The following is a 21,851-nucleotide window of genomic DNA, read 5'->3' as shown; positions in this document are numbered from 1 at the left end:
GATTACAGGCATGTGCCACCACACCTGGCTAATTTTTGTATTTTTAGTAGAGACAGGGTTTCACCATGTTGGCAGGGCTGGTCTTGAACCACTGACCTCAGGTGATCTGCCTGCCTTGGCCTCCCAAAGTGCTGGAATTACAGGTGTGAGCCACCGCACCCAACCTGACATCCATTATCTCTTAAAGGAGCCCAGCTGAAGGGTGAGGGAGCCTCTCTGGCCTTTTCTTGCATAGAAACCTGTGAGCAGGTGGAGTGAGCACTAAAGCGATGAAAGAGATTCTCCTGGCCAGGGGACATCTGGAAGAATATGTGTTGTCCTGGAGGGGAGTGGCGAGGGGGCTTTTTTTTTTTTTTGAGTTTTACTCTTGTTGCCCAGGCTGGAGTGCAATGGTGCAATCTCAGCTCACTGCAACCTCTACCTCCTGGGTTCAAGTGATTCTCCTGCCTCAGCCTCCTGAGTAGCTGGGATTACAGGCATCCACCACCATGCCCGGCTAATTTTTGGGTTTTTTTGTTTTTTTGGTTTTTTTTGAGATGGAGTCTTGCTCTGTCACCCAGGCTGGAGTGCAGTGGCCGGATCTCAGCTCACTGCAACCTCCGCCTCCCAGGTTCACGCCATTCTCCTGCCTCAGCCTCCGGAGTAGCTGGGACTACAGGCGTCCGCCACCACACCCGGCTAGTTTTTTGTATTTTTTTAGTAGAGACGGGGTTTCACTGTGTTAGCCAGGATGGTCTCGATCTCCTGACCTCGTGATCCGCCCGTCTTGGCCTCCCAAAGTGCTGGGATTACAGGCTTGAGCCACCGCGCCTGGCCCTTTTTGGGTATTTTTAGTAGAAATGAGGTTTTACCATATTGGCCAGGCTGGTCTTGAACTCCTGACCTCAGGTGATCTTCCTGCCTTGACCTCCCAAAGTGCTGGGATTAAAGGCGTGAGCCACTGCGCCCAGACAAGAGGGGGCTTTAAGAGACTTTCTTTGTGCCTAGCTCTAAGCTTGCCACACCACCTTCACAGGTTGAACTAATTGGGGTTATTAGTGAACTGTTTTGGTCAAGGCAGGGTTTGTTAGTTTTGTTTTGAACAAACTGTCAAGTGTGCTTGTTAGCCCTGTTTATCACAGAGGCGGGGTATACAGTAAGTACCCTGTATCCCCTACATCATGCTTCTCACCCCATCTGTCGCCAGTGTTCACCCAGAGTTGTCATACACAGCACCGTGGGATGGGGTGTCCGCCTGCAGTTGTGCAGGCAGTCTGGAATGGCAGGAAAAACTCTGGCCCTGAGGAGGCCAGAGGCGTAAATGTATGCCTTTGGCCCCAAAGGCCCTCTAGTAAGTTGAGCTTGAAAGTAACTGTCTCCTGTGTGCTCGGTGCTTTACAGTGTGCAGAGCCCGGTCTCAATCCTTGGTTTATTTCTCCCCTCTTGCCTACATGTGGCCAGCAGGTGTGGGGGGGTGTCACCATCCCTGCCTGTAGGTAAGAGCTGCAGGTGCTGAGAAGAGTTAGCACCTGGTGCCCCAGTGGGTGGTGGCGGCTGCTGGAGATCTGGGTACTGTGCGTGCGTTATCTCACTGTATCTCCCAGACACTCTCCCAAGTGAAGAAGCTGAGCCCCAGGTTGACGAAGCACTTGCTGAAGTCACGAAGCCCAAGTGGCACAGCTCACCTCCCCAAACCAGGACGCTCTGCCGAGGGAGAGCCCCAAAAGCTCTGGGGAGGGGTGTGGGGAAACCTGGCTCCTAAGCATTCTTCTTTTGTGTGTGTTTACTTGGTAGAAGTGAAGAGAGTGGCCACAGAAGGCTGGATGCAGCCTTTGGAGGGAATGAAAGGCTGCAGGCCTAGCAAGGAAGGCTTAAGAACAGCTGCAGGTTCTACTTCTCACCCTTGGTCACCTCGTGGCTGACCTTCCTCTCACCACGTCTACTCTATCTGGGCGTGGGTGTGCAGAAAGAGCCTGTGCCACACCATTTCTCCCTGGAACCCCTTCCTGGTGGCCAGAAGGACTGTCACCCTGGGGTGTCGAGATGGACGGGGCAGGTGGAGCCCTGCACTTACCATTCCTCTTCCTCCCTGGAACAGTTTGGCCCAGTGTCCATCCACATCCTTCTCCCACCAAGGCTCCTTTCTAATGGGACCATGGCTTTAGAAACAGGGTCCCTCAGGGCCGGGGCTGCCCTTGGAGGTGGGAAGGATGAGAGGTCAGCCTGACTGGGGTGGCCTGTGGTTGAAGCTGGCACTGGGAGCGTGGGATTAGGGTCCCTGCCAGGCAGAAAAGGGTTTCACGTTTACCATGTCCTCACCTCCCTCTTTCAGGTGTAGTGTCTTTTCCCATGACCGGGAGTTCATAGAAATAGTTAAGTATAAGATGATTGTGTGCGAGAATGTTGGTACTAAACCAGCATGGACAGTTTTCTGGATTTCTCTACTACTAACTTGTCTGCACTGAGCGTGACTCACCCCTAACCCGGTGGGAGCGCTGACTGGAGGGGCGGGAGGCTGGTGGTGTGAGCTGCAGATGGTGCATGTGCCCTTGGGCTTGGCATGGGGTGTGTCTTCGTGTGAAGGGCCTCTGGGAGCAGCGAGAGGGCTGCGCTGAGCTGCATGTGGAGAGGCTCTCCCGGGAGGCCTGTGCCCGGAGGCTGAACTGTTAACAAAGCCCTAGGACCAGAGGGCTTCAGGGCTGACCAGGACCTGCAGCTTCCCAGCAGGAAGTGCAGCCTCTAGCCCCTTTCCCAGGCAGGGGGCTGGCTTGTGGATTATTCACATGGGTCTTAAAAGACCTGAATGAGTCCCATCTCTAAGATGTGATTTTTGCACTTTCTATTGCTCAGCAGCCGCTCAGTGATTAAAGTGAGAGTCTAAAAAGCCAAGGGGACTCCGTGGACCCAACACTCCCAGGCTGGACGGCAGGTTCTTGCTTTTCAGCCCCACCTCAGCCCCTGTCTATAGGCAGAAGGGGTTTTTATTAATACATGATTGTAGCCGTGTAGAAGATGAGATTGTGTGTCTTGCTCTGAAAATTCTGCACAAAAGCCTGTTTCCTAGTTGCTACACAGCCCTCAAACTGCCCATTTCTAAAGCTTTCAAGTAGCCCAGGTGATGCAATTGGAAAGCCCAAGGCCCAATTTTTCAGGCTACCACACCTGGTGTGTGGAGGCTGCTGGGAGGTCTGTGGTAACTCCATGAGCCTCAGTCCCTTCCTCCCTGCTCCATGCGCTCAGAGACCCCTGGGTGCTGAGAGGGCAGGGTGCCCTTCACAAGTGGGCAGGGTCCGGGCAGTCCCGTCGGGATGTGGGGTCAGTTGTAGGAGTGCCGGCGCCCCTCAGCTGCTGAGTCATTAGACTCCTGAGGACCACCAGGTGGGAGCTAGGCCCTGCCCGACAGCAGCTGCCCGCCGCCTCGGTGCTAGTCTTGGGCTGCGTCTTCTGTGCTGGATCTCTCCTGGGCCCCTCCTTCCTTCTTACTCAAGTCCAACCCAGATATTTTCAGTTGCCATGATTCTGAGGATCTGGTGCCCCTGGGAAGGTGCAACAGTCCCCAGCACCCCCACCAGCTGGCCCAGGCTCCAAGCTGCCAGCAGTGGCTTTCTTGAGATCCTGTGTCACCCTCCCAGGGAACAAGAGCGCATGGCTGTCTGATAAGCCAGGCCTGTGTGACTCCTCGGGACATGCACCCCCCGGGTCCCTACACAGCTGAGCACGATAGCTCAGGAGTGCAGGGCCGTGATGCATGTGTCTGTCTTCTCTCCTGGGCCACAGCCACCCTACGTCATGCTGCAGCGCCGCAGAGATCATGGCTGTCCTCTTTTTCCACACCATGCGCTACAAGTCCCAGGACCCCCGGAACCCACACAATGACCGCTTTGTGCTCTCCAAGGTAAGAGCCCAGCTGCCCACCGCCAGCCACACCTTGCCTGGGACTAGGGTCACACGGGCTCTGGAATGGTGAGTGGTCTCTGAGGAGGTCTGGCTGGGCCCACCTCTCCCAGGTGCCTTCTCCCTGCTCGTCCTGGCCCCTCCCTCAGTGTCCTGCTCTGCTGACCCAGCTGGCTAAGGAATACAGGACTGAATTGATGGGTTGCTCTGCCATGGAGCCCAGGTACATGAACAACGCTTTAACCCAAAGAAATGGAGTAGGGGACTACGGGAACGTCTGTTGTGTGTTCTGCCCAGTCTGGGTGTTGACAGGCAGGACTGGCATCTTGGTCTGGGTTGTGACTCTCTGCCTGCTCTTTCTGTGTTGTGCCAGCGCTCCCGAGGCCACAGCTTGCCCCCCTCAGGGGTAGTGGTATGCTGTAGCAGGGTTTTGGATGGGGACCCCCCTGACCCGCCCCTACTGGGTGGAATCACAGCCACAGACCCCTGAAATCCACCTGTGCTCAGGCCTGCCTCTGTGGCGTCTGGTCTCTCAGGGCAGGCTTTAGAGCTTAGAAGTCTGTCCAAGTTGTTCCCATGCCAGAAACCAGGGATTAGGGCAGCCGGCTGCCTGCTGGGGTTTTGGCTTTGTCCAGCCTCACAGCTGTGCCCCCTGCACCTGTCTTAGTGCCTGCCCAGCCTTGGCAGTGGGAACTTTGGGCTGAAAACCAAGAGGCTGAAGAGGGCTGAAAGGGGAGAAGTGGCCTTCACTTGCTTCCTCCCCTGAAATGGATGCTGCAGTTGGCCGACTCAGCCAGGCCCCAGGGGTCAGTGTGCAGTAGGCACAGCCCCAAGTAGAACCGCTCCCCACCTGACCTCACCCCATGTCCATCTCCCGGCAGGGCCATGCAGCTCCCATCCTGTACGCGGTCTGGGCTGAAGCTGGCTTCCTGCCCGAGGCGGAGCTGCTCAACCTGAGGAAGATCAGCTCCGACTTGGATGGGCACCCGGTCCCCGTAAGTGCTCCTGCCAGAGCCTCTCATGCCTCTGCCTCCGCTTCCTGTTTCCCAGACATGCGGGACCAGGGCAGGGGGTGCCCACTGAGAAGCCAAAGGTATTGAAAGGCGGAGGAGGGCACTGAGACGAGGAAGGAACGAAGCAGGTGTTTTGGGCGCATGTATTCACCCCAAGCTGGTGCCAAAGGGGAAGGCCTTCTGAGGCCTCAGCCAGGGTGCCCTGGGATGACTTCAGGGAGGGCCTCTCCCCAAGCTTCCTTCTGTGCTGGGCCTCCTTGGCTGGGTAGCTACAGCTTGGGAAGAAAAGGGGCTCTCTTCTAAGGGGGTGGCTCTAGGATGCTGGTGACGCTCTGGGGAGGGAACCCGGTTTGTTCCTTGGGGTGCCAACTGGCATCCCTGCAAATGTTAAGACTTCAGGGATTACCACAAAAACTGTCATGTGGTCTGGGTCCCCACAAGGGCCACATGTTCTATGTCAATTTTTTCATGATTCCCTCTCCCAGCCCTTTGTGAAGTGGGTGATGTGGGAACTGAGGCTCACAGAGGTTCAGCCCCCGGCCTGAGGCCTAAGGCCACGTAGCTGGCTAGTGGGCAGGGCTGGGATTTGAACCTACAACTATAATTAGTTCATTAGCAGAAGAAGTCACATGCTGGGTAGAGGCTGCCCTGGGGCGTGACCTGCAGGGGAGGGGCTCGCTGGGCTGGGTGGGAGTGTGGCTCCAGGGGCGGGTGAGACCAGGATCCCTTCTCCTCTCAGATTAACTGTGGCCTTCTGTTATGACAGAAACAAGCTTTCACCGATGTGGCCACTGGCTCCCTGGGCCAGGGCCTTGGGGCCGCTTGTGGGATGGCCTACACCGGCAAATACTTCGACAAGGCCAGGTAACATGCCTACTCCCCACCCCCACCCTGGGTAGTTTTGGGGAGTGGTCCTTGGGTGACCCACCCTTCACTGCCGCCCCCAGACTCTTCCTCTTTCCTGGCTAGGGCAGAGTAATACATACGCGTGGCCTCTTTTGCTCTTTAAACATCTGCTATGGCTGGTGCCATGACCGGCCCCCTTTACAAATGAGGAAACACTCAGGAGTTAAGGGACGTGCCCTGGGTCAGCAGTGACTGGCAGGGCTGGGTTTGCACAGAGTGCATGCTCCCAATCATGTGCTCTTCAGCCAGAGTGCTTAGGCTGAGGACTTCCTGTTTTGCCCCCAGCCCTGTGCCCAGACCCCAGAAGTCTCAGAAAGACCTACCCCCAGGCGCCTGTCTCACTAGGCACCAGGAGCCCAGGCCTGAGCCGCTTGCCTTTATCTTGGTAAAGGGGAGAGTTGTATGTTCTGGGGGGTTCTGGGATACCTGTAAGCCACCTCCTGTCAGCAGGGAAGAAACAAACATTTGAGAGATTGGGCCTCCAGAGGGTGGGTGGTAAGCCTGACTAGAAAGGTGTGCTGCTCCAGTGCCCACCAGGTGATCGGTAGGAGCAGCCCCCCGTGGCCCCCAAGGAAGGTTCTAGCCATAAGTTAGTCTGTGACGGTCAGATATGGCCTGGGGGGATGAGGTTGTAAACTGTTAAGAATAAGGTCCGGCTGAGGGAAGGATTGCTTGAGGCCAGGAATTCAAGACCAGCCTGGGCAACAGAGCAAGACTGTCTACAAAAAATGCAAAACTTAGCCAGGCATGGTGGTGCACACCTGTAGTCCCAGCTACATGGGAGGCTGAGGTGGGAGGATCACTTGAGCCTAGGGCTTCAAGATTATAGCTATCCATGATTGAGCCACTGCATCCCAGCCTAGGCTACAGAGCGAGACTCTGCCGAATAATCATTGTATTAGTCTGTTTTCATGCTGCTGACAAAGACATACCCGAGTCAGGGAAGAAAAGGAGGTTTGATGGAGTTAAGTTTCACATGGCTAGGGAGGCCTCACAATCATGGTGGAAGGCAAGGAGGAGCAAATCACATCTTAAGTGGATGGCAGCAGGCAAAGAGAGAGCTTGTGCAGGGAAACTCCCATTTTTAAAACCATCAGATCTCGTGAGACTTATTCACCATCACAAGAACAGCATGGGAAAGACCCGTCCCCATGATTCAGTTATCTCCCACTGGGCCCCTCCCACAACCCGTGGGAAGCTACAAGATTTGGGTGGGGACCCAGAGCCTAACCATGTCAATCACTCATCAGAAGGGTTCCTTTGCCCTTTGGGGCCTAGGCCCTTTGCTTAGTGCTCATGTGCTGTATTGGGTTCCACCTTTAAAAACCCCCTATGAGTTGGGTAGTGGTTTGAGAACCGTGACCCGTCTTACAGGTGAGGAAGCTGAGGCAAGATGCTGGCCTAGGCCATTCAGTCAGTGGTGGAGGTACCCAGAGTCATTATTCAGCATTCCCAGTCTGCTCTCGGAGAGGCTGAGGGCACCACAGGAGCTGGGGGAGTCCTGTGGGCGGGAAGCCTCCTGGAGGAGGAAGGCCAGTGGGGCCAGCCCACCAGGTGGGAGAAGGGCCCAGCTCTGCAGCTGGTGGCATCTCTACTGCCCTGTCCTCCACCGCTGCAGCAGAGGCGCCATGCCGGGGCTGTTGTGGAGCTGGCAGACAAGTAGGGTTTGGGATGACTGTGGGTCCTTGAAGGACAGGAGGCTGCAGGGAGCACCTTCTGTGTGCAGGCCTTTCCCCAGGACTGGCTCTCCAAGGAGGCCTCACAGTCCCTTCCAGACCCCCTCAGGCCAGTGTCACCTGACCACAGTTTTCTTTTAGTCCCTGGCTGAGCCTTGGGGCAGGCTTGGCTACACCCAGAAATGATTCACCGTGAAGTAAAGAGAGAGAGACACACAAAGAATGGGATGCATGTTTAAGAGCATTTTATTTGGCAGAGAACCAGAGATGTGAGTTAATTATTCCCTACAGTTGCTGGAAATAATTCCCTGTGAAGGGGCATTTCCTGACCCTAACATAATGGAACAAGTCAGTGTAGGGAGAAGGAGTTTAGCTGGGTTCCCAGAAGCCAGGGTGGCTTGGGGCCAGGGTTGGCTAGAGCCTAGGCCCCTGACTGTACCTGGGGGAAGGGGCCAGGGCATCCAGGGATTATCATGTTAGGCCAGGCACCCAGATTGTGTCTTGATAGAGCAAATTGGCCTCTGCCCTGCCCTCCTGTTTAAAAAGTACAGAATGGTATTAAGAAATGAACGTTTTCCTTATTTTTTTATTTTTATTTTTTCTGAGATGGAGTCTCGCTCTGTCATACAGGCTGGAGTGCAGTGGTGCGATCTCGGCCCACTGCAACCTCTGCGTCCTGGGTTCAAGCGATTCTCCTCCTGCCTCAGCCTCCCGAGTAGCTAGGACTACAGGTGCGTGCCACCACGCCCAGCAATATTTTGTATTTTTAGTAGAGATGGGCTTTCACCATGTTAGCCAGGATGGTCTCAATCTCCTGACCTTGTGATCCACTCGCCTCAGCCTCCCAAAATACTGGGATTACAGGCGTGAGCCACTGCGCCCGACCAGATTTTTCCTTATTCTTAACACACTGCCTCCCACCCCCAATTTAAATCTAATGATGTATTTTGTCCATGTTATCATGAAAACTTACATATCTGTAATCCCAGTGTGTGTGTGTGTGTGTAATATAAAACCTAGTATTGCACTTTAAACCAAGCCTTCTATCATGAGCATTTTCTCATGACATTAACAGTGGAGAGCTGGTTTTTGTTTTGTTTTGATATGGAGTCTTGCTCTGTCGCCCAGGCTGGAGTGCAGTGGTGCCATCTTGGCTCACTGCAACCTCCACCTCCTGGGTTCAAGTGATTCTTCTGCCTCAGCTTCCTGAGTAGCTGGGATTACAGGCGCTAACCACCACACTCAGCTGATTTTTATGTATTTAGTAGAGACGGGGTTTCACCATGTTGGCCAGGCTGGTCTCAAACTCCTGACCTCAGGACATCCGCCCACTTCAGCCTCCCAGAGTGTTGGGATTACAGGCGTGAGCCACTGCACCCATCCTGAGAGCTGGTTTTAATGATCACGTAATGTTCTGTTTTATGGGAGATGCTATAATCCATCTAGCCAGTCCTCTGTTGTTGGACATGTAAGGTAGTTTCCAAATCGTTCTGCAACAAATGTCGACCTTCTATTTAGGGTCCCCTTTCTTCAAATTAGTTCATGAATGGATGTTTGGAGCCCCCCACCCCTAACTCTTAACAGCTCAGGCAATATCAAGTCTCAGGGTTAGCCCAGGCTCCTGTAGGCCCCTTCCTTGTTCACAACCTCTTCCTTGGCATCTCCTTGGGACCTCAGCACGTCCTCTGACCTGAGCCTGATGGCCCTGTAGGGCTTAGCTTTGTCGCTAGTCTCGAAGTCCAAAGCTGTGCTGGGCCTCCAGTGCTAGCCTGGGTTTGGCTTCCCTGGAGGTGGGTGTGGGCTTGGGGTGGGAGCCAGTTGGCTTCCCTGGAATCCCTTTCTGGGAAGTCAAGTTCCCTACAGGCCTCTCTGGCTCATCCCCATCATGTGGCCCCTTTCTGGAGCTGCTGTACCAGACCAGAGCCCCTCCAGGGTCTCTGGGCCCCCTCAAAACCTACAGGGGAAAGAGGAGGCGAGGCTGGGAGAGGATAGGGCCTCTGAAGTGTGGGCCTAAGGCTTTGTCCTTCTGGCCATGGTACCCCACAGGGGCACCACCTCCTGTGGTGGGGGCCATAGAAGAGCAGCACGAGGCAGGGGAGGCTGCAGGGAGCGCTCCCGGCCTGCTGGCATGTGGAAGTGCTGAGTCATGCTGACAGCTCCGTGGCTGGCTGTCCCAGCCTCTTCCGGCTGCCCCTGCCTTCACCCTGCAGCAGGGAGACCTGGAGGCTTGGACTGCTGAGCATGCAGCCGGGTTGAGGGTCTTTTCCTGTAGTAGCAGGAGGGCAGCCGTGTCCCCTCTCAGCCCAACCAGGCACCGGCCTCATTTCCTGGGGCTACACAGCTAGACACTGGGCAGGGTAAGGGGAGGTCCCCAAGTCCCACCACTCCTCACCCTACGTGCATGCCTACACTGCAAGGAGTGGACAGTCTAGGCTATAGTCAGACCTGTGTTTGAATCCTAGATCAGCAACTTCCTGACGGCATGACCTTCAGACAAGTTCTGTGTCTGTTGCTGCCGTCCCTCTGCTACCCCCATCCCCTCACATCTCCCAGGCTGGGCTCAGAGTCCCTGAACTGGTCTCCCTTCCTCTAGCCTCACCCCCTCGCCCACCCTCCCCTGGGGCCCGGGAACGTTGTTTGCTGGGTAATTTATCCCAAGTTCAATGTTCTTTTTAACATGTCTCACTGTCTTGAAAAGATCATGGTTGCTTGTGTTGAAGGGAGGAGAGGGCCCCTGTGGTAGAGACAGGGCCAGGCCCAGCTTCAATCTTGGGGTCAAGAGCCAGTCTTGGAAGCTTGGGGAGAGCCTGTCCCATGAAGCACCTGGTCTTCAAGGGTCCTCCATGCTCCATCCTCCGCCTGAGCCCTCTTGCTCCAGGGTGTTACCTAGAGTGCCTCAGGCCTCCCCGGCCCAGCTCCCTCCTCCAGGCAGAAGCAGAGCTTAGTTCCCAAGGTTCCCCTTTCCCACTGGCCCACCCAGCCAGTCCCAAGGCCTCTTCCAAGCTCTGGTTCACAGCGGGGTCCATCCCCTGCAGCAGGTGGCTCAAGCCTATTCACCCACTCTTCCTCACTTTCCTCTCGTTCCAACAACCCCCATTTTTCTTGATTTTATTGGCCAGATCCCTGTTGTCCTAGACCTCTGTTTCTTAACAGTCAGTACTTCTTCCTGAGCTCCTGACGGCTTCCTTCTTGGGGTGTGGCTTGTGGTGGGCTGCAGGGACCTGGTGACACTGTTGCCCCTTGAGTGTAAATGCCATCTGTTCTGCATATCCACGCATGGCTGCTCCTTTACCCAGAGTGCAGGCTCCTTGAACGGGTGGGGGTGGGAGCCAGCTGGGTCCAGGTGAAAGGGACTGGCCTGACTCACTCTCTGTCCACAGCTACCGAGTCTATTGCTTGCTGGGAGACGGGGAGCTGTCAGAGGGCTCCGTATGGGAGGCCATGGCCTTTGCCAGCATCTATAAGCTGGACAACCTCGTGGCCATTCTAGACATCAATCGCCTGGGCCAGAGTGACCCAGCCCCGCTGCAGCACCAGATGGACATCTACCAGAAGCGGTGCGAGGCCTTCGGGTACGTATGAGGCTGTGGCCTGAGTGTGATCACAGCTTTGCAGGTGCAGGAGCTGAAGCTGGGACCTTAAGCCCCATCTAAAAGTCCCTTTCTTTAGCATTTGACTCACAATTTCAAACTCTAGGCATTTAGACTTAGTAACTCAGGCTACTACCATGGATATGTGGGCCAGGCCCAGTTTTAAGTGAGTTTCCTTGTTTCCGTAGTCATGGCATGGTGGTTCTCAGAGCTTCCACACGCCATCTCACATTGACTCACTTTGTTCTTGAGGAAGGAGGGTTCTTGAGGGATAGGGGCTCACTCGGTAAAGCTAAAGGACATATAGCTGTGGAGAGGTTTGAACCTCAGTTTGGTGGCCACATCCCGTGCCCAGCCCCAGCCAGCCTGGGGAGGAGGAACAGGCTCCTGGTGAAATGGGAGAGAGGGTTTCCAGATGCCTCCCTTCGGCCTTGATTGGTTACACATTCAGGGTCGAAGGGCACAAAGCAGGGAGGTCAGTCTGCCTGGGTGTCAGCCAGAGGGGCCCTACCTCAAAGCCTCCACCTATGTCCCCAAACACAAGCTGCTCTGCACAGGAGCCCAGCATTGGCTGAGGAGGCTGTGGAGGGGAGGGAACAGGGCAGGTGCTGTGCAAGGCTTTGGGACTCAGGTCAAGCCGCCAGGGCTGCGTTTTGCAGATGAGCCCGTGCCTGTGACTACACTAAGTAACATGATGCTTGGGGTTACCTTGCAGTAGCATAGCAGATGCAGGCCTGTGTTCCTTGATGACTGACCTCAGGAAGGGAGAAGAGGGAGGAAATAATCTCCGTTGGACAGACGAGAAACCTGAGCCACAGGGTCCTCTCTCCACAGACCTCCCCAAGGCCACATCGATCTGGGTGCTGCTGAGTACAACCCCAGCAGCACCCCTAGGACCTGTGTCCATAAACCTGTGATTCAAGCCAGATTGCTGAAGTCCTGGCTCCACTGCTAACTTGCTTTGTGGCGTGGGTCACGTTACTCCACCTTCACTGTCTCAGTTGATTGTAAAATGGGGCCAACTCAGCACCCAGGCATGGCGTGGTGAGGCTTCAATGGGCAGTGCTTGGCATGGCACTCAGTTTGAGCGGTGCTATTTTTATTATTCTTATTATGCCAAAAAGAGTCCCCAAAAGGATAGTTTTTCAAGAGAGAGCCTGCTCTGCCCCGGCTCCTTCCTGTATATTTGACAACATGGTGCATTTCAAAAGTTTCCAGCACCACATCCAGCATCTGTGATCAAATGTGTTCCCCCAAATAAAAATTGGGCCAAAAAATTCATCAAGAATCTAATAGCAGACAGATTCCAAACCCAGTGTGCTGACCCCAGAACAGCTTTCAGTAGGAAATGAGCGGATCAGGAATGAAAGAGACAATAAAGGAACTGAGCTCTGGATTACTTAGGAAGAAGAGGAAAACCTGTTCAGAGGCAAACAAAAGGAGTAAAAATAATGGGAAAAAGAAAAGGATTAAAAAACCCAAACTGGAAACTAGAATGTTGCAAGCTTTCTACTACTCCAGCCGAGGCCGCAGTTGTGGGGTGGAGCCCGGGCAGACCTTTCCCTGGGAGGCTCCCAGAGGCTGTGGCCCCTGGGAATTGCCCCTCACTCTCTGCCCGCCCCCCATCCCCAGTTGGCATGCCATCATCGTGGATGGACACAGCGTGGAGGAGCTGTGCAAGGCCTTTGGCCAGGCCAAGCACCAGCCAACAGCCATCATTGCCAAGACCTTCAAGGGCCGAGGGATCACGGGTCAGTATGCATGAGCCGCCCTCCCCACCTTCACCCCTGGCCCGGACCCTGTAGCTACATAGCTCTTACCCTCACATCCAGGGAAACACCAGCTCTTGCTGCACACTGATTGCACCAGGCTCCAGGGAAGGGGAGCGGGAGACACTATGACTCAGTGACACCCCGTGGCTGAGCCAGGATTTGAACTCGGATTTGTCTGGCCTCTGCCAGTGGGGGCATGTACAGGCAGGAGGAGAGGAGGGACTTGGAGGGTATGTGGGTGAGAGGAAGGTTGTGGAGTGAGGCAGCCCCCGTGCCCCACCCTGGCTGGTGCCTTTCAGAGCCGCAGCTCTGTACACTCTGTCAGCTCTGGCCACGTGCTCCAGCTGAAGAGCCAACACAGAGCCGGGCAGGGCCTGGAGAGGCCTGTTCCCTCCAGGTGGTGAGTGGGGTACTCCTCAAGCAATGGCAGGTGCTGAGCAAGGCCTGTGTGGGCCGAGAACCTTGAGGGGTTTGGAACCTGGCTTCTGCCCCAGGCCAGAGAATGAGACAGGCGTAAGTCACTCCTTGGCACCCAGGTGCGGGCTTCAGATTCCTAGGCCTGGGATGGCCCTCACCCACTTTAAAGATGGGAAAATGAGGCTTCAAGTGGTCAGGGACTTGCCCCGGGACAGAGGAAGTCTGTGGCATGGGCGGGGGGCCGATTCCAGGGCCTGGGTAGGCTTCCCTCACAGATGCCCCTGGCTGTCTACCTGCCTGCTCTCAGGGGTGGTGGCTTGTTCTGCCCGTGCAGACTCAGGTATATGTGGACGTTCTGAGTGGGGGTTTGGCGGTGCTGGGTGGTGTCTGGGAGGAGGTAGATGTCGAGGATAGGGCTCTGGATATTGTCATGGCTTTGGTGCTGCTGCCTGGCACTGCCCTCAGGTGTTAATAATACTGGGCAGGATCTGGACCACTTGCAGCTTCTGGGGGGCTCCTGAAGTCTTTGGGGCTGCTGGGTGCTACCTGAGAGGTCAGTCTGTTCTTCGCTCTGGCCAGACTCTAGTGACTACTGAGGTGACCTCCAGGGAGAGGGATATTCAGCCTTGCTGGCCCCACACAACAAGGCGCCATGGGTGGGCAAGGCTAGGTACTTACAGACCCCTCTGCTGCCCACAGATGCATCAGGTGACCCTGGAAGCCTTGTTCTGGCCTTGGGTTCCCCTTCTGATGGCCAGGGTCCCTTCCAACCCAGTGGACAAACTGAGTATTTCTGCAGCAGGCACCACCTCTGTGTGACCCTGTGGGTAGGGTTGCGGGGAGGAAGAGAAGGGACACATTGGTGAAGGGATGGGGCAGCAGGCCTAGAAACACACACCTGCCCACGTCTGACCCCTCCTTTCCCTCTCAGCTGTGAGTTCCGGGAGGACCAGGCAGTAGACAGTGAGTGGTGGGCGCATAGGAGTCTATCCTATTCACTGCGACCCTCCTTTCCTGGCCCCCGTGCCTGGCTGGGCTCCTCCTGTCTGGGATGATGCCATTCCTCCCTTGCCCTCGGCAGGTGGAGGGCCAGGCTCCTGGGGCAGCCTCCTGGCCCTCTGGGAGCTTCTGTCTTACACATTCCTCTGTCCTCCCATGTTGGGCTTGCAGGAGTAGAAGATAAGGAGTCTTGGCATGGGAAGCCCCTCCCCAAAAATATGGCTGAGCAGATCATCCAGGAGATCTACAGCCAGATCCAAAGCAAAAAGAAGATCCTGGCAACTCCCCCGCAGGAGGACGCCCCCTCAGTGGACATTGCCAATATCCGCATGCCCAGCTTGCCCAGCTACAAAGTTGGGGACAAGGTACAAAGTGGGGCTTGTTTCTCTGGACCTGTAGTTCTCAGGTTCCCCAAGGCTGTGGCCCAGATGCGCCTTCTGGAGGGCTGGGAAAGGGAGGAGAGCAATTCATTTAGGACAAGGAGTGATTCCTCAGGTGTTGTTCCTGTCACTTCTCTCAGCAGGACACATAGCTCTGGAGTTGACCTGCAGAGGCTCAGACAGGGCAAGGGAGTTGTCCACTTAGCAAGCTACTGACAGAACTGGGATCAAAGCCAAGGACTCACTCCCAAGTCCTTGCATCACTGGTCCACGAGGGACCCTTGGCCTGAGCAAGGCTAGGCAGAGCTGTCCTGCTCCAGGTTTCTGCCCCAAGGGAACCCATCCATGCAGCCTGCGCCTGGCCTTGACTCCCAAGCCTTCTGTGTTCCCGTGCAAAGTGGAATAGGTTCATAGACCTGGTGCAGCCCGCGGGAGGTTGGGGCTGGTGGGTGTCTTCTGTAGCTTATACCTTTCACAGCCATTCTGGGGCCTCCAGGGGCTCCCAGACATTGACCGTAGTCATTGGCAACCTTTCAGCAGTTCAAAGTCTCCACAGGACCTTGCGCTCTTGGGCTTCTGTTTTTGGCCCTGTTTTAATCCTTCTCTAAAAGCAGGGCTCCAGGCCGCAGGCATGCACACACCCTCAGAGGGGTCCAGAGGCTTCCCACTCTCTTCCTCACAGATAGCCACCCGCAAGGCCTACGGGCAGGCACTGGCCAAGCTGGGCCATGCCAGTGACCGCATCATCGCCCTGGATGGAGACACCAAAAATTCCACCTTCTCGGAGATCTTCAAAAAGGAGCACCCGGACCGCTTCATCGAGTGCTACATTGCTGAGCAGAACATGGTGGGTGCCGGGGCCGGCTGGCAGGGACAGGTCCACCCAAGGCTGAAAGCTGTGGTCTGAGGGGTGCGGGGCAACCATTTTGGCAGGGCCAGGTGCCTGCTGTGGGCCAGCCCAGGGAGACTATAAGCCAGGACCCAGCATTAACCCTGGACCTTGAGTAGCCAGAGTTTGGGAGGTTCTGCCGAGGTGCAAATGTCCTGGACAAGTGTGCATGTGGGGGAACCGAATGGGACTGCAGGTGCTCTCAGGAGGAGCTGCATGCAGGCCAGGCCTGGTGGTGAATGGGGTCTCTTCCAGGTGGAGGGCAGGCCCAGCCAGTAGGTGGGGCTGTGATGGGTATAGCAGCCAGAGTCTGTTGAGCGCGTGTAATGCACACGGCTCTGGCCCTGCCACCCTGAGGGATGCAGAGATGAGGGAACTCTGGGACCCTGACATGTTCCCATCTGGGGAAGCAGCCCCTTGTCAGGAACTGAGGTTGTGAAGTAAGGAACAATGTTTTGTCCACTTTTTCAAAATATCTCCTCATGGTGGTCCAGGAGCCCAGCCTGGCTTGCAGGCCCCTAGGGACAGTGAGCTTCCTCTCTCTGGAGGGCACTCACATCTCCAGAGTTCTTCCAACTGGACCTGAAATTATCTCTGGTTTCCAGAGACTGCTCTGCAGGGTGTGGGACTGGGGAAAGAGGCCTCTTGTTGGCTGGCAGATTTTGGAGCCTTGAGGGGCAGCTGGTTTGGAACTGATGACTGTACTCAGTGCTGCTTCTGGATGAGTGATCTGGGGACTGGAGCCTCAGCAGGCATGAGGCTACTGCCTTTGGACCCTGGGGAGGGATTGGGAGGACCGGTCTCTGCAGAAGGTGGTGGGGGACACATTCAGAAGCTCAGAAAGGATGGACAATCTATACACAAACTGGCCTTCTCCACGAGAGGGCTCCTAGGCTCCCCAACCACCCTCTGCCTGCCCCTTTGGGCTGACCCTGCCCCACCTGCCCCTAGGTGAGCATCGCGGTGGGCTGTGCCACCCGCAACAGGACGGTGCCCTTCTGCAGCACTTTTGCAGCCTTCTTCACACGGGCCTTTGACCAGATTCGCATGGCCGCCATCTCCGAGAGCAACATCAACCTCTGTGGCTCCCACTGTGGCGTTTCCATCGGTGAGTTTAGCCAGGGCACTCACACCTGGAGCTCCCTTGACTTTTGCACCAGGAGGTATGGGAGGAGGGTGGGCGAGGATTCCAGCCCATGGACGGGGGGTCTTATTTCTGCATATCCTTTCCCCACACCCCAGGGGAAGACGGGCCCTCCCAGATGGCCCTGGAAGATCTGGCCATGTTTCGATCAGTCCCCACGTCAACTGTCTTTTACCCAAGTGATGGCGTTGCTACAGAGAAGGCAGTGGAACTAGCCGCCAATACAAAGGTAGGTCGCATGGCTGTTCTTTCTCCTGCTGGCAGCTATCGCTTCCTGAGGGAAACAGAGGAGGCCAGAGCTGGTCACTCGCTGCCCCGGGGGGTATTTCCTGACCTTGCACCTGGTGTTTGTGTAGCTTGTGGAAGTTAGACAAGAAAAGATGAAATACATGCCCCACTTACTGCCACGTGGCAGACGTTGTCAACTGATTGCCACAGTCTGTCTCCGCTGAGAATCCTGGCAGCCCTGGCCAGTCCGGCGGTTGACACCTGTCCACCCTCCTGAGTTGGGTTCTCCAAGACAGGCAAGGATGAGCTGAGCCCTGTGGTCCAGGCCCGGAGCTGCACTCCATAGACACAGTGTACATGGTCCTGCCCCTCTGCCTGGTGCACTCTGCAGGAGTAGCCCACCTGCAGCCAGTTTACCTGGTGGAAAGTTGCCTTCGGCCTGGGGCTGCAAGGGGCGGGCAGTTCTCAGAGTGTTCAAGTGGGGTGCGGGCGGCCGAGGGCAAGCAAGGCCCTTTTCCCTGCTGGAGTAGCCAGGATGCAGTGACTGACGCTCCCATGGGAAGGGATGGCCTCTCTAGAAAGACCTCGTCTCTGAGGTTGGGTGTGCCACATCCTGTATCCTCAGTTTATCTGTTTCCGTCTCAGGGTATCTGCTTCATCCGGACCAGCCGCCCAGAAAATGCTATCATCTATAACAACAATGAGGACTTCCAGGTCGGACAAGCCAAGGTCAGTGCCTCACATGCCCCAGGAGCCCACAGAGCTGCCTGGACCCTCCCTGCTGTGACTCCCAGCAGTCAGGGCCCACCCTGTCCCGAGGCCCTGAGCCTCACTTGCCCTCTGTGTCACCCCCAGGTGGTCCTGAAGAGCAAGGATGACCAGGTGACTGTGATCGGGGCTGGGGTGACCCTGCATGAGGCCTTGGCTGCCGCCGAGTTGCTGAAGAAAGGTGAGAAGGGGCCTCCAAAGTCATCAGCTGAATGGCCACTGCATGCTAGGTCTTGGGGTTCTTTCTTTCTTGAAGAGCTCACAGCTAAAGAGAAAGAATTTCATTTAATTAAATAATGATGGTAATTAAAGCCATCCTTTGAGCACTTGTTCTGTCTGGCATGATGCTAAGTCCCGGGACTGCAGTGCTCACAGTCCCTACCCTATGACTCTAAGAGATCCCCCAGCACGGTGGTCAGATCAGTGGCCTGGAGCCTGCCCGCAGGGCTGGAATCACTCAGCCAGACGCTAATTAAGGAAGTTATTCCCTACCTATCACCATGCCTGTTTTCCCATCTGTAAAATGGAGATACTAGCCCCTTCCCCGCAGGGCTGTCCTGAGGGTTACATGCATGTGACCTGGTATTCTATTATTATTACTGCGAGCTCACAGTGTTGGCTAGTGGTTTGTAGGGGAGACAGGCATTGGCCTCTCCTGCAATAGAATCACACAACAGATGTCATGTTTTAGCACGAAAGAGCGGGCAGGTGTGGCATCTTCCAGAAAGTGGCCTCAGAGTGGGTAGGAATTGATTGGTAGAGAGGGGAGTAAAGGGAGGCCGGAGCAGGGCCAGGCAGGAGCAAGATGGGGCTGGAGGAGCCAGGGGACCCCATCCCCAGGCAGGGGGAGATCCAGTGGGGTGAGCTTTAAGCAGGGCCTGGCAGGCGTGGGTTTGTCCTTCTGAGAAGGTGCTTCTGCTGCTGGGGCTGCACCTGGGCCTCTGATCACTCCGCTGGCTGCAGCTCCCCCACATCACCACATCAACCCTCACCTTCTGTCAGGCCAGATACCTGGAGTGTGTCCTCTCGCATTCCCTTTGTCTTCGAGGTTGTGGGAGGATGAGGGAAGGCGCTCAGGGCCTGCACACTCCACTCTGGGTTCTTGGATACTGCAGGCAACACAGCTGGACCAGATGCCCCAGTGCAAGGGGTTGGCAGGCATAAGCTCAGCCATGGGAACAAGGTGGCAAGTGGTTCTCCCTGGGACAGGGACAGGCCCGCAGGCTGAGCTCTTAGCTAAACGCAGTCCTCAGGATGTCCCACCAGGCCCCCACCAGGGCAGACGGTGGTGCCCAGCCCTCCCCTCAGCCATGCCGTATGCTCTCCCTCACAGAAAAGATCAACATCCGCGTGCTGGACCCCTTCACCATCAAGCCGCTGGACAGAAAACTCATTCTCGACAGCGCTCGTGCCACCAAGGGCAGGATCCTCACCGTGGAGGACCATTATTACGAAGGTAAGGAGGCCTGGGGCAGGCAAGCTGGGCAAGGGGCAGGGCCAGAGAGCCCGAGCATTGGACGTGCCTCTTCTGTCTGAGCCCCAGGAGGGCAGCGGTGGCCCAGAACCCCCAGAGCTGTCCCTCTAGAGCAGCTGGGACGTGGTCTCTTAACAGGCCTCAGGCTTGGCCTGGAGACCCAGCTAACGCACAGCTGCTGGTGAGCTCTGTGGAGCTCCTGCTGCCCAGGAAGCTGGCGAGGATTCCAGCCTCGCTGCTAAATGGTGGATGGTGGTGTCCCTGAGGTAGTGGTGAGTCCTTCACACAGCAGGCTCCCTAAGTACACACCAGCCTCTCTAAGGAGGAGGCCCCAGTGGGAGAGATGGGCTTTGACTCTGGGGTCAAATCTAGATAATCAGACTATGGACAGTTGCTGGCCAGAGGATGGTGTTTGAAACAAACATTTAGAGGCCACGTTTGGGCCTATAAAAATAGTTTTGGGCCGAGTGTGGTGGCTCACGCCTGTAATCCCAGCAGTTTGGGAGGCTGAGGATGGCAGATTTCTTGAACTCAGGAGTTGGAGACCAGCCTGGGCAACGTGGCAAAACCTGACTCTTTAAAACAATAAAAACAATGAGTTATGTGATGGGCTCGTGGCTGCAGGTGGAGAAAGGCGGTGCGTATGCAGCTTCCTCCATCCTTGACTAAGGCTGACAGGGCTGGGCCCACCACTGCTCACCCTGAGGCCTCGTCTGACTCCCCTCCTTTCATTTCTAGGTGGCATTGGTGAGGCTGTGTCCAGTGCAGTAGTGGGCGAGCCTGGCATCACTGTCACCCACTTGGCAGTTAACCGGGTACCAAGAAGTGGGAAGCCAGCTGAGCTGCTGAAGATGTTCGGTATTGACAAGGATGCCATTGCACAAGCTGTGAAGGGCCTCATCACCAAGGCCTAGGGCGGGTATGAAGTGTGGGGCGGGGGTCTATACATTCCTGAGATTCTGGGAAAGGTGCTCAAAGATGTACTGAGAGGAGGGGTAAATATATGTTTTGAGAAAAATGAATTGGCCCTGAAATGTTTTCTTCTTTGATGTGTTTGCAGCCAGTGTGGGTTCTGGGGAAGAAGGGTAGAGGGTGCGCTAGGGAGGCTGGTGTCCTTGGCCCTGGGCCAGGACCTGGGTGTCCCAAGTCCCCTTGGAATCACCTGCAACTGCCCTTAACCTCCAGAACTATCACTGCCTCCCATTCATCACCAGGTGACATTTGACTGCAACCTGCCTTCTTGCTGAGAGGCTGAGACCCACATCCCTCATTGTGACCTCAGTCCGCCCAGCCCTGAGGGGGCTGGGGAACTGCTCGGTCTGGAAGCTGACGGGGCACTCTTAGGGCTGCCCCACCTCCCCCAAGTCCCCACAGCCTTGCAGTCAGGTCTCAGGGTAGAGAGGTTCACTTGCTTACTGTCCCTCGTCCTTGTCAGACCTTCTTAACTAGGCATCTCAGAGAAGCAGATCAGGGCAGCCTTCGTCCTGGGGGGAAAGGGACCCTCAGGATGGCATGAGAGGTCCTCAGTCCCAAGTGTGGAACTGTCCCCCTCAACTTGTTAAAATGCAGATTTCTGGGTCTTGCCACTGGGGCCTGGGACTCTATATGACAACTGGCCCAGGAGCTTCTGATGTCATACACAGAATTCTGCAGTCCCCAGCTCCAGCCCCGTCCTCTCTGCTGTTCCTAGGTGACTGCCCTCACACTGCCGGTTTCTCCCCCCTGCTGCTCAGGCTCAGCTGGGGTCAGCCCTGCTTCTAAGGCCAGTTCTGCAAAACCTTGTACTGGCCAAGAACAAACTAGTGCTGGGGGAGGAGGGCTGGGTGTCCCGGCCACTGGTGGGGTCCCCAGGAAATCCTCAGAGCTGTTGCAAGGAGACACATTTGTGGACCTGTCCACCTGTCCTCCTGACAGTCTGGAGAGAAAAAACCTGTCAAAGCCGAGGTCAGACAACTGCCCCCACCACTTAGCTACCCAGCCAGGTCTGGCAGTGCTGGGGGCTGTGCCTGTTTGCCTTAACACCAATTTCAGAGGGAGCAGGCATGGGGTGACATGGTTGGGTCCCAGGGAGGTGCCCTGGGCTAATGCCTGTTCACCAGTGTGTTGAGGGCAGACCTGGGATTGGGACCTGGGTCTCTGTGAGTCTAGAGATTCCACCTTCTGTACCCTACTGCCCCTGGGGCCCTCAAAAGAGAATCATGCAATAGGCTCCCTAGAAGGGCCCTGGTCGCACAGGATGATGGGAACAGCCCGGGGCGCAGGTCCCGTGCGTCTCCAGAGCCCACAGGCCCCTGCAGAGAATCTAGAGGCAAATACTGGGACAAGGACAGCTGAGCCATAGACACAGGCCCAGCTTACAGCCTGGTGAGCCCATCTACACTGGCTAGCCATGCCCCAAGGACCTGAGAGGCCCTGGTTAACCCAAAGCAGAGGGACAGGAGCGGCAGCTGCCTTCACCCCCAGCCTGCCCGGCCTCTCCCAGGCCCACACGGCTTGTGAAGGAGAGGCCAAGAGCCTGGGCAGCAGGTGCCAGGGCCTGGGCAGGATGAGGGAGGAGAGGCAAGACCCCTGATCCAGTCACCCAGACCCAGTCCTGGGACATCAAGGCCACGGGAAGCTGGGACATTCAGGGATCCCAAGCCATGGTGAGCTCCTGAAACTCTGCCTCCTTTTTGGTGAGAAGACTTAGTGTAGGGCGTGCTTGGTGCGGAGTGTGCTGGAA

The 21,851-nt window shown here is 56.1% G+C and overlaps 1 protein-coding gene across 6 annotated transcripts in view; it reads left to right on the top strand.

Annotated features, from left to right (window-relative positions):
* TKT (transketolase) overlaps nt 1-21,070 on the top strand; it is a 31,793-nt gene extending 10,723 nt beyond the window's left edge. The window contains exons 2-15 of one of the 6 annotated variants that reach the window (XM_077993149.1): nt 3,757-3,874; nt 4,755-4,868; nt 5,653-5,750; nt 10,849-11,040; nt 12,691-12,809; nt 14,418-14,611; nt 15,309-15,473; nt 16,467-16,623; nt 16,758-16,888; nt 17,533-17,616; nt 17,743-17,836; nt 18,989-19,111; nt 19,868-20,048; nt 20,190-21,070. In XM_077993149.1, coding sequence (XP_077849275.1) covers nt 3,757-3,874; nt 4,755-4,868; nt 5,653-5,750; nt 10,849-11,040; nt 12,691-12,809; nt 14,418-14,611; nt 15,309-15,473; nt 16,467-16,623; nt 16,758-16,888; nt 17,533-17,616; nt 17,743-17,836; nt 18,989-19,111; nt 19,868-20,043 — 1,765 coding nt within the window. In that variant the 3' untranslated portion in view covers nt 20,044-20,048; nt 20,190-21,070. Of the gene's footprint in view, nt 1-3,756; nt 3,910-4,710; nt 4,869-5,652; nt 5,782-8,805; nt 8,830-10,818; nt 11,041-12,690; nt 12,810-14,417; nt 14,612-15,308; nt 15,474-16,466; nt 16,624-16,757; nt 16,916-17,512; nt 17,617-17,742; nt 17,837-18,988; nt 19,112-19,867; nt 20,148-20,189 lie in introns of those variants that run through there. The other 5 variants (XM_077993150.1, XR_013414068.1, XM_015130690.3 and 2 more) reach the window with 5 other exon arrangements.
* Nucleotides 21,071-21,851: the final 781 nt, after the last annotated feature.

This window comes from Macaca mulatta, chromosome 2 (assembly GCF_049350105.2).
Source record: "Macaca mulatta isolate MMU2019108-1 chromosome 2, T2T-MMU8v2.0, whole genome shotgun sequence".
NCBI classification, from domain to species: Eukaryota; Metazoa; Chordata; class Mammalia; order Primates; family Cercopithecidae; genus Macaca; species Macaca mulatta.
Note: the sequence above shows the minus strand (reverse complement) of the source record. Positions and strands in the feature narration are given on the sequence as shown.